This window comes from Corylus avellana, chromosome ca3 (genome assembly GCF_901000735.1).
Source record: "Corylus avellana chromosome ca3, CavTom2PMs-1.0".
In the NCBI taxonomy this organism is placed as follows: Eukaryota; Viridiplantae; Streptophyta; class Magnoliopsida; order Fagales; family Betulaceae; genus Corylus; species Corylus avellana.
Genome location: NC_081543.1, coordinates 29,645,830 through 29,661,554, shown reverse-complemented (window position 1 = coordinate 29,661,554; position 15,725 = coordinate 29,645,830). Strand labels below are relative to the sequence as shown.

Below are 15,725 nucleotides of genomic sequence, written 5' to 3'. Positions count from 1 at the left end.
ATCATATCGGTATTTACCTCATTAAATAACTCATCTCAAGCATAATTCTTGGTCCAGCACAGATCGACAACTAAGGACTAGAAAGAACTATCGGGTAATCTTTCCTATATATATATATATATATATATTGTTGTCTTTATTCTTACCTTGTAGGCTTTGTTCCTATGGATTGATCTCTAGTTAAAATATTATTCCCCTAGATATCATGATCTTTTAGGCTTTTCAAATGGCTATTATATTTTAAAGATTATTTAAAAAAAAAAAAAAAAAAAAATCTTGATATCAGTTTTCTTGCAATATTTATTCATCCGTACACTTTTGATGAAGACAATAGTGTCTAGCAGGCCACAACTAATTGGATCAAATATTAATGCAATATTATATAAGTGAAACATATTTTACTTTTGAAACTTTGTCGAAGGACTGATTTATTTTGCTCTTAGTATGCGTACGTACGTATCACAACTTGGATCAAGTGTTGGAGGTTATTTTTAAGACTAGTCTTATGATTAAATAAATTAAAGGTATAAAGAATAAAGTATGAAATTTTACTCAAGATGTTGGGTGATCTTGGGCATCTCTCAACCCCAAAAGGTAGCTCTATCAAGAGGTGAGACTTTTTTTCACATTTATAAACTGACTACCAGCCCATTACACAACCGATGTGGAATAATCTTAATAATCTTACCCTCACACATCGAGTCCTAGGTCGGAGCAGAGACAATCCGTTTCTCTCTTGGACTGTTGGACCGAGACTTGTTGGTTGAACCTGTGCTATAATACCCGTGTTAGATGGTCTTGGGCTTCTCTCAAACCCAAAACTTAGCTTAAAGGTGAGGCTTTTCCTCACATTTATAAATTGACCATCAACTCCTTCCACAATTGATGTGGGACAACCCCAATAATCTCTCCCTTACACATTGGGCTGGACCAGAGACAATCCGTTTTTCTCATAGAATGTTGGGTTGAGACTTGTTGATTGAACTTAGGCTTTGATAGCCGTGTTGAGTGGTCTTAGACTTCTTTCGACCCCAAAAGCTAGCTAGCTCAAGAAGTAAGGCTTTCCCTCATACTTATAAATTGACTACCAGCCCCTTCCGCAACCGATGTGGGATAATCCCAACACATGATATATAACCTAATTCGATCGGGGATTATGTGTTCAAAACTTAGTGTTGAGCCCATGCTCAATGTGCCCAAATCGAATGGGTTAGTCCTTCGCTACCCAAAGTTGAGCAGGGTGGTGCGCTCAACAAACTTAAGTCGTATGAAGTTCATATGCGGCGCCCTAGTTAAGCAAGGTCGCATACTTGACTCTTTTGGTTGAATGAGGGATGACATTTAAGAAATCCAATCCGACAGTAAATCATTCGAAGCCTTATTTGAGCTGGATGGTTTGCTCGATCATTTTAGCTGAATGTGAGAGAACATTCAACACCCTTAGGTTGAAGAAGGTAGAAAGTTCAGCACTGGTTAAGGAAAAGATTAGTTCAGTAACAATATGTGTTATGTTGTATTTACCACATGTTTCACTATGGTAAGTAAGGAAAGTCTCTCATTTTCGTTACACGCATGAATTGCCAATCTTCCTAGAAATCATATTTTTATCTCATAACTATTTTACAATGCTGACGTGACAATCTCAACTAAACATTGGACTTTTTAATTTTTTTTTTTTTGGGACTGATTAAAGAGTTGGTTGGAACTCTCACATTAGTATTGTGAGATAATTATGGAATAAGAATTTGGTTTCTAGCAATACTCTCCTTTTAATGATCAGTAGAGCTTAATATGTGAAATTTCAAAGAATAATGCTACTCTTCACTTATTTATTATACCCAGTTGACATGATGTGCTTTAATTAGCTTCTAATATTAGCCACTTCAAAAAAAACCTACTTAAAACATGACAAAGTCAACTGGTGTGAAATGCGTGTAATATATAAGTGCGAAGAGTAGCATTACTCAATTTCAAACTTATCACCAGAGCTTTGCTGTAAGAGAATAACTTCAATCAGGTTGTGATGTAAACTAGGTATTTTGCACAATCGAATATGAAATAGACACCTAAGCTTAAAACACCAAAAAATAATATAACTCTTAACACCAAATTATTTTTCTTTTCTTGACAAAATACCCATTGATAAAACCACCGGGCCCACCGTCTCTTGATACAAAAACAACTTATTATCACTTATCCCAAAAACCTAAATATTGGAAAGGGTAAAATGATGATCTAATTATTATTAATTATATATGTCTTAAATGAGGATCTTGACATCTAACCTTCAACGTGGAAGGGGATCTTTGACACAATGCTAGAAAACTGGGATAATGTTTATATTGATGGAGGTCATGAAGCGATGACCAGAAAGATTCCAAATGATAAGCTGCAATTAATCACGCGGATTTCCAGGTTTGTCGTTTCCTTAAGTCTCTAAAAACAACTCCAATAATCTGTGCATCACAATTAATTAACTCACATGTGAAATCCTTTTTAGTCTTCCCTTAACCACTGGTATGCAACAGTCTTCATATATCCGCAAATATAGGGTTGCATGTGGGTGCCCTAAGCAGATTTTAGGTCATGTGGGTGCCTTTCACATGGGACTTTATATATATATATATATTTTCCCATTTTTTAATTAATTAACTCTCTCCCCACTCTCTCCCCTCCATCTTATTTAGCCCTCCATGGACTTGCAATTCATACATTTTTATTTGTTTATATGGAGATGGTGACAAGTTGATTTGTTTATGACATCCACTAGTTTAAGATGTCTTAAACTATGATTAAGTCGTCAACATTGAAGTTGTGACACTTTCTAAGTTCTCGCCTCAGGAAGGGGGGACTGGAAGTGGCCAGGGCTCCCCCCCAAATGATAAGAATAAATTTTTTTTAAGGTAAAAATATTTTTTTATGGTTAAGAGTTTTTTTTTTTTTTAATGGGCCCCTACCAGTTAAAATTTTTAGCCATGGCTCCCGCTTGTCCATTTTTAGAGTTGGCTCCATCCCTGCGTACACACACATCTTCTTTTACTAAGGGATCGTGATTCCCTTCAATTAGATCATAGGTTGGAACCTATCTGTTCCGAATAGATAAGCCCTGCACCTTATGTTGACCAAGTAGGCAGAAAAACTCTCTGATCAAATTGATGGGTATACATAGTGAATCATATGGTGTTCTACATCCACATAATTAATGGTGGTCCTGTCTTAACTACAACTTTGATTCTCGTAAGGGCAGCAAACTTCATGCTTACCCTTTTAATATTAGGAGCCCGTGAAGTGATATTATAGCTAGCTCTAGGACTTTGGAGCATGAAAAGCTGGTTTTATTTATAACTGTGCATTGAAAAGCGACAAGCTGTAAACCCATATCCATTCTCGTGAACTTGAAATTAAGCCTTTCATATTGTAATGCTAGCTAGTTGACATATATAGCAGGGACACCAAGTATAGCTAGCCTTTAGATTCAAGTCATTTATGGGTGTTTAATGCTTGTAGAGAAGAGATATCAATGTTACCCCAACGTGTGGCATTCTAGATCAAAGGAAGATTTCTGTTCATCTCTGACCAGGATTAATAGCCCCATGCCTAGATCTTCTTCTTCTTCTTCTTTTTTATTTTATTTTATTTATTTATTTATTTTTACTTTTTTAGGAAGTTATCTTATCCTTGTTGGTCATGGTCAATAAAGTGAGATTATTAGTTAAAAGGCGTTAAATATCACTTATTTTAAAAGTTTAATTAAGCTGATAGGAAATGATGAATTTAATTATTTAATTAATAATTTAACATTCCGGCCCTTTCATGTGTAGAATCAAACAATAATGAGTATTTTAATTAAAACTCATCAGAACTTCAGCTCCAGTGTCATGATAAATCACCATTTATTTTAAAAGTTTAAACTGATGAAAAATTGTGAATTTAGTGGAAGATAATGTGATGTAGGAAAACTTAAAAAAAGGAAACTTTTTTATCAAATTGATGTAGGATTAAGTGATGTCCCATATATATTTGATCAAAAAGAAAGAAAGAAAGTGATGTCCCATATGTGAGACTTAACTTTGTATGCTTTTTAGGGCCTTATTTGAGGTGATATCCCAACATATGTTTAGGCCTTATAGAGTATATATATCCAATTGTGCTACCCCGGCCTTAAAGGCTAACTCCCTGAATAGTTTCAGTCATAGATATCTAGTCGAAAAGAGGGGAGTTGTTGATTGTAAGATAAAATGTGATGGAAAATCAGCATTATGTTATAGTCTGTGAGAGGGAAGTCAATATAATATGAGGGACCTTATACAAGATATTAATGGTTGCCCACAAGTACAATAATCTTAGAGCTAAAATCTCTTCCCCTATAAAGGGAGATAGTGACATATGTTCTTGTCATTGATTGTTTAATCAATGTGCCCTACATGAGCTCCTCATGGATTTGTCCATAGTTAAGACTTTTGGTAGCACATCATTTTCCTTGCTCAAAAATCAGTTTCAATGTCAACACAGATAAGATTCAGACTAGCGTTGCAATCAAACACCCCAACACACCCCTCCCCAAATTCATGATGACATTTTCGCCAGGACTAGGGCTGGGCAAAAACCTGCCCAACCCGCAGACCCGACCCTAATTGCCCCGCCCGGTATAGGTTTAGTGTTTATTTTCGCGGGTTCGGGTTGGAAATATCCAACCCGTGCGGGGCGGGGCGGGGCGGGTTTCGGGTTTACTAATATTTTTATGCGGGTACCCGCCCCGCCCCGCACTTAAGTTCATAAAACACAAAGAAAACCCAAGAGACCCTCAGACCTATTCGTTTATGCCCTTTCACTTTCACCCAGCAGTGAGCACTCAACTGACTCAAGTTCTCAACACAGCTGCACCGCACGGAGTGAGAGATCGAGAGGCGAGAGTGAGAGATCTAGAGGCGAGACCCAAGAAATCGTTTAACCCGCGCGGATCTGAATCAGAAAATGAAGAAAATGAAGGAGAAATCGTTCAACTCGCGCGGATCTGAATCAGAAAATGAAGAAAATGAAGGAGAAATCGTTCAACTCGCGTGGATCTGAATCAGAAAATGAAGAAAATGAAGGAGAAATCGATTAACCCGCGCCGATCTTGAAGAAAAGAAGAAATCCCAAACCCGCAAGGTGTAGGGCGGGTGGAAAAAACCCGGATACCCGCCCCGCCTCGACTCGTGCTCAGCCCTAGCCAGGACCACGTCATGCAATGCTTAAGTACCACATGGCATACTAAGTTGCTCTGATACCATTTATAACGATCTAAGCAAAGTGCTAACTATATCTGTATCATCACTTCAAAATTAAGGACTAGCTAGTCAAGTTGTAGTTTGACCTCCTTAGAATCACTTGTAAAACTTAGTTTTACCTAGTAAGTAGCCAATGTAAAATTTAACACTCATGAGCTCTTTTATAATCCACCAACTTTGTGTAGGCTAAACATTTTTCCAATGTAGAACTGAGGTTTAGAAGGTCAGTCGACTCGGTCATAATCTTCTCTATCAATTATCAGTTCGTATCGGAAATTTGTAAGGCGGTCAGCTTGAAGAAGGCTAAGATAGCAAATAATAAAGAAAGATTAGGAGAGCAAAAGTTGCTTATGTTTGGCAGCAAGCAATAATAGGGCTTATCTAATCTCAGCATATTCGTATCTATTGTGTTAAAGGTATCATGTTCTTGCTATATATTCCAGAACATGGTTATGACCCAATACACTCTAATATTTTAAATATTAATTAAATTATTAAATTCATTATTTCTATTATTTTTTATTAATTTAAGCTTTTAGGATAATGATGATTAATTAGCACAATAATTTTTTTTTTTTTTTTTTTTTTTTTTTTTCAATATAGGGGAAGGGAAAAGGGGCAATTAATTAATTAACTCAATTGTTGTTTATTCAACCAATCTTCTATATTCTCGAGGACAAGCATTAATAATCCCAAGATGTGGCAAAATGAAAGATAAAAGTTTTTTTTTTTTTTTTTCCTTTAAATTTTGTGTGTGTATATATATATATATATATAAGATTAGTAGATAGGAACTCCATTGTATTAAAATGAAAGATCACCAAAAAAAAAAAAAAAAAGGTTTTGGTTAACAAGAAAAGTAGTTTCCACGTGGGGTAAATGAATCTATATGCAGCTGGCTCATATGATCTACCTCCATTGATGAGGATAAGAGTTAAGAGTTGGATGATGAAGAAAACATAGATAGATGGATTAGGAATAGGATTAGGATGTAATTAGAGAGATGGGGGTCCACCATGAGATCGATGAGAGAGACCGACAAAGAGCATCTTTTAATGCATGGGTATGCGGCCTGTGCTGCTCATGCGAGCGTCTTTGCTTCAGTTTCAGTATCCTCAGCGAACTCTCCGGCGCTCGTGCTGGCTGTGTATGTGTGTGTGTGCGCGTGTGCGTGTGTTTGTGTGTCAGCGCCTCCCACGCGTCTTTTCTCTCTCACTCCCACGCCCCCAACACTCTGGATTATGCGGTCAAACCATGCCTTCTACCAACCTTACACCCTGTATGTTCCAATATTCCAACCCCTACTCTTTCAAATGGGGATTAGCTAGTTTTTAGAAATGCTATTTAGTAAATTATTATATGACTGCTGCCATAAGACTGAGATGATATGAGCTAGCTGCCATTGTCATGGGGTTTGAGTAATTTCAAGGAAAGTTTTTGGTTACTGATCATTAGGTTTGAGGCAGATTGCTTCTTTTAATATATATATATATATATATAGCAACTTGCAGTTGCACTTGCCCTTCCCCTTGTTGCTCAATAAGATTTAGGTAGAAAGAAGCTTTCATATGTATAGCTGATCACTCAATTAGGTATATATTCCATTTCATCGCCTGCTTGTGTTTACAATGTATGGTTAGATAAACCAAGGTGAGCTAGAATCTTTGGGCGAAGTAAACAAGAAGATCTTGATCGGTATGATCAGCTGAACTTGTTCAATAATTTATTAATCAACCCCATTTTACACTGCTCATGGATGCTTTTCTTATTCACTGCCTTGCAACACAACCGAGGGGACAAGAAATGTGCTTGTCTAAACATAAATGGGTATGTTTATTAGCGTGTTTTGAGACCTGTTTTTTTTTTTTTTTTTTTAGTTTGAAAATGTATCATGATTATAGATGGCAATTCGTGTTTCCCTGTTGAGATTGAGCCTGGTGAGATTAATAATAACTTAACTCATTTAATTAAACGGATCAAATTCTAACCCTAACATGTTAATTTCGTATTGGATTTATGTATTTTTTCATTTTAAGTTGTTTGGTAATGTATTAATTATCTTTAAAAAAAAAAAGAAAAAAAACACAGAAAACAAAGACAGAGATGGGCAACACTTGTTAGATAAGCTGCCAACTTTATTTGAGGGGTTGTTTTCAGTTAACTGTTTGTTTTAGAGGAAATTAACAAAAAAAAAAAAGTGAGAGATTTTTGGTCCCATATGGGCTAGAATGGCCCGTTGGGAGATATTAAAAGCAGAGGAAGTCAGTGAGGGAGAGATTCGTTTCTTCTGTTTGGTCTGTTCTGATATACCATTGGTGTAGACAAATGGCCATCGACTTATAACTCTTATCTAAAGAGGGGCAAACCGAGTAAAAGATGAGATGGGGGGGGGGGGTGGGGGAGGAGCTCAGTGGAATAGACCCGAAAATAGAGGGGGAAAAGACACGTATCATGCTTACACAAGCATGTGGACCCTTCACGTTAAGGTTTAGACTATAGAGATAAAGATGGAATTTTCGGACCCTTGTGGTAACATGTGGGTCATACAGATTTGAACTACACCCCATCTCTCTTTTGTTATTACAGCTAGGGCAGTCCAATTTTAATGGGCCAGTTATTGTTTCATTTAAATTATGTTTCCCATGGTGTTGCTGCCAAAGTGCCTTGAAAACAAGGGACAAGATTCTCTTCATTTCGGATCCGGATTTTCAAAATTTTCTTATTTGAATGGCTAGTAACTTGGACAACAAATATTAGAAAGTTTTTATGGAGTCTCCATGCTCAAACAAATAGGTGAATTATTCGAAATCTATTTAGGTACGTAGATTGATGGCTCCCATATATATATAAGAGCTCTTTTATATTTGCTGCATGCAGATTCGTAGTAAAATTGGTAGAATATTGGAGATGAGATAATTCATGATCAAGATTTAATGTTGTGTAAATGATGTCACACAGGCCATTTAATTTTTTTGAATAGCATGCCAACAAATTTATAACGTAACATCATCTACATCGTTAGATACAACAATATTAAATCCTGATCGTAAAATAGCTCATTTCCATTGCACTTGAAATTGAAAGAATCCTATTCTAAAAAGAAGACTTTGGCCTACCTTCCCTCCAAAAAAAAAAAATTTACCAAGAATTTTCTGTGCAAAAATTACATGTGGAGATCGAGTGGAGTCTGGAAGACTGCACGAAAATATGTCCAGTAAATTATTTTACTCAAGGTAAACTCCAGAAAGATCACCATGAAAACTTCCTCTACTGCTTGCCTCTGCATTAATACTTTTGGCAATCAATGTGCACGATGCCTAAGAACAATAGAGAGAGTGGTCCTAAGGTTTCAGCTAGTCAGAGTTTCAAGATAATTTCAAAGTTAGAAAAATTACTTCCAACAATTGCTCCTAATAAGGTTTCACAAATGCAAGATTATTCATTTGTAATCTTGTAACTAATTATGCCTTTTAAAGGCTTAGTTAAAGGCATCTTAAATTCTTATTTCTTATATATGTCAATCACTTAAAACGCATAAGGTCAACGATATGAGGTTTATGAGGTGAGAGTGTGATTTAGAGATTAAAGGTTAAGAGGAAAATATATATATATATATAAAATAGTAATTTTATTGTGTGAGGATATATATAGGGAAGAAGGAGAGAACGTGGAGTGCTGGAAGAAACAAGTGAGAGGGAGAGGTGGGGACCCATCCACCGCCCATAAGCAAGCAGCCTTACCGAAACCAAACCCATCTCTGATTATTTTGTCAGTCTAGCTAACCCTAACCCAACACTATCCCCTAGAAGAAGAGAGAAACCCAATCCCCCCTCCTAACCTATCCTTTTCCTCTTCACTCCTCCCAAACTCTCAACAACAACAGCTTCTCCCTAAAAGATGGTAACTTGTTCAGCTGAGAATTGGGTGGATGACACCATAAATCCACTCATTCTCTCCTTTCTCTTCAAGGGCTATACTGATTGATTATTAGCTCATTAAACTAGATAAAGCAACAAGAAAGCAAGAAAAGGGAGACACCCAGAAGTCTTGTTATTGTTTATTCCCCACTTTTTTTTTTCTTTTTCAAAATTACACAAGCTTTACTCCTTCTTTGTCTTTCCATTAATTTCTTGGGCTTCTGTCTGTGCAAGAAAGTTTGAGGGTTTTTGACAAGGTCAAACAAGTAATATGGATCATGGCCATTCTCTTCCCCCTCCTTTCCACACAAGAGATCTCCATCTACACCACCACCAACAGCAGCAGCAGCAATTTCACCACCAACAACAGCAGAATTCAGAAGATGAGCAAAGCGGCAGCAGCGGCCTTAACCGCCCCCAGAAGCGCGATCGCGATGAAAACAACAGCAGCAGCAACAACGAAGGCAACGAGCTCGTCATGGGCTCCGGCGGGGAAGGAGAGATCACTAGAAGACCTCGCGGTAGGCCGGCCGGATCCAAGAACAAGCCGAAGCCGCCGATCATCATCACCCGTGACAGCGCCAATGCTCTTCGCACCCATGTGATGGAAATTGGTGATGGGTGTGATATCGTTGAGAGTGTTGCTAACTTTGCCAGAAGACGCCAGAGAGGTGTGTGCATAATGAGTGGAACAGGCACAGTCACTAATGTCACTCTCCGGCAGCCGGCCACGCCCGGTGCAATCGTGACTCTACACGGCCGATTCGAGATCTTATCTCTCGCCGGATCCTTCTTACCGCCACCAGCACCACCAGCCGCGACTGGCTTGACTATATACTTAGCAGGTGGACAAGGCCAGGTAGTCGGGGGAAGCGTGGTCGGGACCCTAATTGCAGCCGGCCCGGTTGTGATCATGGCAGCCTCGTTTAGCAACGCCGCATATGAAAGGCTTCCGCTAGAAGAGGAGGAGACGCAGCTGCCAATGCAACCGGGCACAATTGGGTCCCCGGGTGCGGTCAGTCAACAACAGCAACAACAGCAGCAACAGCAACAACTCTTGGGAGACGCAAATGCGCCTCTATTTCATGGCCTACCTCCTAATCTTCTCAACTCTATTCAATTGCCAGCTGAGGCATACTGGAATACTGGTCGCCCGCCATACTGACAAACATCATGGGAAGGCCATACCAGGTTTCTCACTTGCAACGTTTGTAGCTAGGAAAGTTTGGTTGTCAAGCATTTGTCTTGTTAGTTTTTTCTTTTCTTTTTCCTTTTTTTTTTGGTTTCGAGTTTGATGATTAGATGGATGTGTTTACACGTTGATTGACGGGCTGTGTAAATTCATGGATTATTGGAGTGAGTTTGATGGTATTCAAATAACAGCTTATTCACTAGCTTGTTCCCCCATATTCAAACAAATTCTCTAGTACTAGGGCCGGGAGTATTATTTTATGCAGCAATATTTAGCAAAGAAAAGATAGAAACGGATAATTATATCACAATTATTATGGTTGTTGTTTGTGGGAAGATGGTGATAAGAACAAAGGAGCTAGGGGGTCACCATTAAAGCTAGCGACGGTTTCAATGGGGATGGCATTGGCAAAGTGTTTACGAGATCAAGGAAATGAGGTATGGGCTTTAGACTCTTTGCACATGTATTCATTTCTTTCTCTCTTTCTAGAGAGTTGTGATGAGGGGCTTCTGATCATATATATACGGGGACATGGAAATATTTGGGGTGATGGTTTACACGTGCACTGCTCTGATCAAGCTCCTTTTCGAGGCATATTACACCTCCAACACTCCCATTAAAAAGGCAACAACAACGTCCATCACACCAAAGTTCTCTCTACCCTTATATATACCCTCCCTCGGGAAAAGACTTTCTTTGAGAGAATAAGGTTCAAAGAAATTGATACCTTCTCTTAAACACATTGCTTTGCTTCCAAAAACTTGGCCTCACAAACTTCTCCATCCTTCTTGCCGTTACGGTTCTAAATGTTCTACATGTATATATAACTTTTTGGCCCTCGAACCCTTCTTAATTACAGCCAATTTTTAAGGATGAGTTGTAACTCATGAAGTTTGTATTAACTGTGCTCAACTTTTGCTTCTGTAGCACATTGAAGTCTCTCTAACTTTTTCTTAATATATCTTGAACTCAAAAAGTCTCCTCCTACTGTAAAAGTGGGGAATTTTTTGAGTTGCCAACCTCTTCTTTGTTGTTAGCTTAGAGCATATAGTTGGTTGGTTTCTCTCAAAATTTTATATTGTTTTACTTGAGGTTGGCATCTTAAATTGGGGAAGGAATAGGCCCATTCACTTTTGAATTTTTGTTATATTGTTTTTGCTTTGGTTAGGATTCTTAATAGCCCACTTTTTGAGCTTCATTACATTATTTTAGTTTGGTTTGGAATCTTAAAATAAGCTCGGGAACAAGAAATCTATTCTTAGTTCCAAGCTAGTACAACTTATTTTGATTTGGGTAAGGCTAGAAACTATACTTTTATCTCACCTAGTCCTTATTTATTTATTTATTTTAACAAATGCTGATTAACAGTGCCACATCACCATAGTGAAATAGTAATATGATAAAGGTAAAGGCTAGCAAGTTAGGGTCGAGGGCTTTGACATGTTTAATAATTAAATAGGTCATGTAATATAAAGTGACTGGCTTATAAAGATAGTCATTAGTGCTAAGTCCTACATTGTCTAGTTACTAGAAACTGAGTTTTATAAGAAATCATAAGGAAGCTTCAAATTGACTAGTTATTTTAGAGTAATAGCGGAAATGTGGTTTGCGCTTTTCCCTAGATCATTAGAGGTCAGGTTATGGTTGACCTATATAGTCTTATAATCATGCATCGATATAACCGAAACCCAACACGCGATATTTAGGGTAGATAATGTTTTACACGATCTGTAAACCTGATACGAAATTAGTGGGTTATGGTTGAGGGTTTGGATCTGTTTAATTAAATCAATTGGGTTAGGATTAACCTATATAGCCTTATACACATGCCTCGATATGATCATAACTCAACATATGAACATGCATGAATTGTCACCCCAAAATAAAAGAATGGTTTTTAGTATTACTCTTTTGGTTTTGACCTATTTTTAGCAAGTTTTATGAAAGTGCAACCTCCAAACTTGTACAAGAAAAAATATCGGGCTACTACAACTTTTACTATAACTAGCTTATAACCAGCGCTATGCGCGAGATTGTTAATTATAATTTAATTTTAAAATTTAAACACATCATTCTTCATTATAAGTTAAAAAGACGTATAAAAATATATCTCACATCTTTAAATAAAAATAAATAAATCTTTATTGCTATAAGTATATATGATTTAAAATGAATAGTATATATAAAAAAATATTAGCAAGAAGAATACATAGATTATGATATAGTTAACGCAATTAATGACGCTAATTAATGACATGTGGATTATATTGAAATATAATTGACGCTAATTAATGACCAGTTATATATATATATATATATGACTCTTTTTTTTTTAGAATCCTAAACGTATTAATATACATATTAAATTGACTAAACCTATTAATACATAATAATTTGATTTATATTATTTGTTTTCGTATTTGATTCGGACATTAATAATACTTAATTTATTGAACAATTTATATATAGAAAACTCTTGAAATATAATTAATGCAATTCATGACGCTAATTAATGACCTTTTTTTTTTTATGAAAAAACCAGTTCACTCTTAAAAAAACTGATTAAAAAATTATGCCTTAAAAAACCGGTTTAGCCTTTAAAAAAAATAGGTTCACGGCACATGTCGCAATTCTAAAATACCTCTAAAGAGTGATTTGGTATATATATATATATGCAGGGACGGAGCTAGGAAATTATATGAGAGGGGACCAATCAATTTTTTTTTTTTTTTTTCGGTTCTTTAGAATTTTTTTATTAAAAAAAAATTATTTTGTTGTTTTTTATGAACTAAAGACTACCATAAGGGCAAAAAAAGGTGAGCATTTAAAAGTAAGGGCCAAAAAATGGACATTTAAAAGTAAGGACCAAAAATAAAAAAATTTAATGGATATGGCCCAAAAAAATTACGAATAGAGCCAAAAAATTTTATTGGATATGGCCAAAAAATCTAAAAATATGTCCAATTTTTTTTTTTTTAGGTGGCCAAATGACTAAACTTAAAATATTACTTTAATTTTCCTTACAAATCCTATTTGGGAACTGGCCAACCCCGGTCCCCCCCTCCCTCCGTCTCTGTATATATGATATGATTCCTTACAAACTTATATGATAATCCATTTTTTATAGAAATACATGTTACATATATTGGAACAGTTTAGTGGCGGCTAAAAGTAGTAACCATGTGAATTGCCATTAAACTACCGTGTTAGTTTATAAACATAATAAGTATCATGTAAACTACATTTTATAGTAGCTAACCTAATACGTGTCTAGTGAACTATTACGTTAATTTGTAGTAAATATTGTAGTACCCATATCAGCCCTCCTATTAATTACACAGGTATCATTTTTGACTTTCATTATATATTTTTCTATCTTGAAAACAGAACACACGGATTAATTGCATGTATTATAACTTGGCTTTTCCATTTGATTAACAATATTATACGATCCCTATATGAATAGTTACCGTCCTTTGCCCTACGATGTTTGTACTTGAAATCCAAGACCCTAATTTCTTTCGTTAATCAAATGTGAAATAGACAAAATTAGTATGATCGGATAGAGTAGAGAGAGACTTTTCTATATTTATTTTATGATAAGGACATATAGAAGGTACAGACGCCATAATAGCTCATTGATTGATTGCAATAATGCATGAAATTTAGTTTTTTAATTTACTTTTAGTTTTTGGGTTTTGGAGGGATATTATAATTTTCACTATTAATTTTTTTTTTACAGATAATTTACGTGGCACTTATCACGTTAATTAAGAGAAGTGTTAGATAATATAATTCTATCAAACAAATTGAAGTGGCACTCCCAACTAACTATTGGATTAATTCTTGTTTAAATAAAAAAAAAAGATTTAATGGATGATTTGGAGTGTCACGTCAATATTGTTGGATAATTATAGGATAAAATTTTACGTCGATATGGACTGTTATATCAGTTTGTAAGTTTATGTATCACGTATCATGTCAGCCATTAAAAATTAAATTTAAAGTAATATTACTCTTTACACTCATTTATTAATCTCATTTTACACATACTGATATGACATATTTTAAGTAGCTTTCTTTTTATTTTTTTAAGTAACTGACCCAAAAAATTTCAATCGATATAAAATAAATATAATACTTTTAAATTTGATTATGACTAATATAACAATATTACGTAAACTAGTTTGTAATACTATTTAATAGTAGTGGTAAGACGAATGTGAAAGATTCACTGTGTATCTGAACTTATAACAGCTGGATCCTTCCTTCAAAAGTCTTTGTGCAAAAATAGACCACTTCGAGGTTGTCAAGATTGCTATTTTCGAGGTTGATTTAGGTTTCTGCCTCTGCAGCTGCAACACTCTTATTACTCACACAAAACTGGTCAATGCCGTCCAGATCAAAGAAAAGCTTGTGATTGCCATCCCCCCTAGTCTTACTACTACTTTTCAAAGATTCAGAAGTTCACCAAAATGGAGAAATTTTTGGTCCCCTAAATGTCTAGTCTCTAGCTATCAAAGATAAATGTATGGTGCATGTTACTCCACACCCTACTAACAAGCTTAACATTGACGTTTAGTTCATGAATTGCACTGCCCCAAACATATATGATTGACATGGCCTTTGACTTCCACCACAACCAATGTCAAGGCTTTAAATGCTGTGAAGCTTCTTAAAAGAGACAGGTGTTTTCGAAATGCAGATATAGTTGGCAGCTCGTGTCTTAAGATATTGAGTTTAGTCCAAGAAGAGGCGCGACCTTTTTATTTAGTTGTCACTGTTGAGTTTAGAATCCTGAACAGATAATAATAAGTGAAAGTCATCTATGAATCATCATGCCCCTTATGTCCCGAGTGACACATGATACAATGATCACAATTTATGCAGAGGAAGGCACGTTGGAGGTGGTAGTATTACGTTAAATAAGTAAAATCACAATTTATGCAGGAGCATCTCATAGATATCAGAGAATCAGTGGAAACAAAAAGGGTGTTAAAAAGATCAGTATAACCCAAGCAAATCAATCTGTGCTACATGAATGACAATATCAATCTGAACATATCTTGATAGATACAAAATATCCTTTCCATTTATTCCATATACAAACCAATTTACAAGCTGATTAAAAGCTAACATGGGATGGTCATGCCTGAGTGAATACGTTAAATGAGATTAATGACTAATCTGATTAACAAATTAGAGCTTGTATGTCATCAACTTCATAAAAGGACTACTAATAACAAAACTTGGGCAAATGCAGCTGAAATCATCCAACTCAAAGCATCCTGCTTGTTTATCTTGAGAAAAGATAAACACCTTCCAGTTGGGTATATGTATTTTGCA

At 35.9% G+C, this 15,725-nt stretch overlaps 1 protein-coding gene across 1 annotated transcript; it reads left to right on the top strand.

Moving 5' to 3' along the window:
• Nucleotides 1-9,053: 9,053 nt before the first annotated feature.
• Nucleotides 9,054-10,587, top strand: LOC132175367 (AT-hook motif nuclear-localized protein 24). The gene has a single exon (XM_059587299.1). The coding sequence runs from the start codon at nt 9,459-9,461 to the stop codon at nt 10,350-10,352; it is 894 nt and encodes a 297-aa protein (XP_059443282.1). The 5' UTR covers nt 9,054-9,458; the 3' UTR covers nt 10,353-10,587.
• The last annotated feature ends 5,138 nt before the right edge of the window (nt 10,588-15,725 follow it).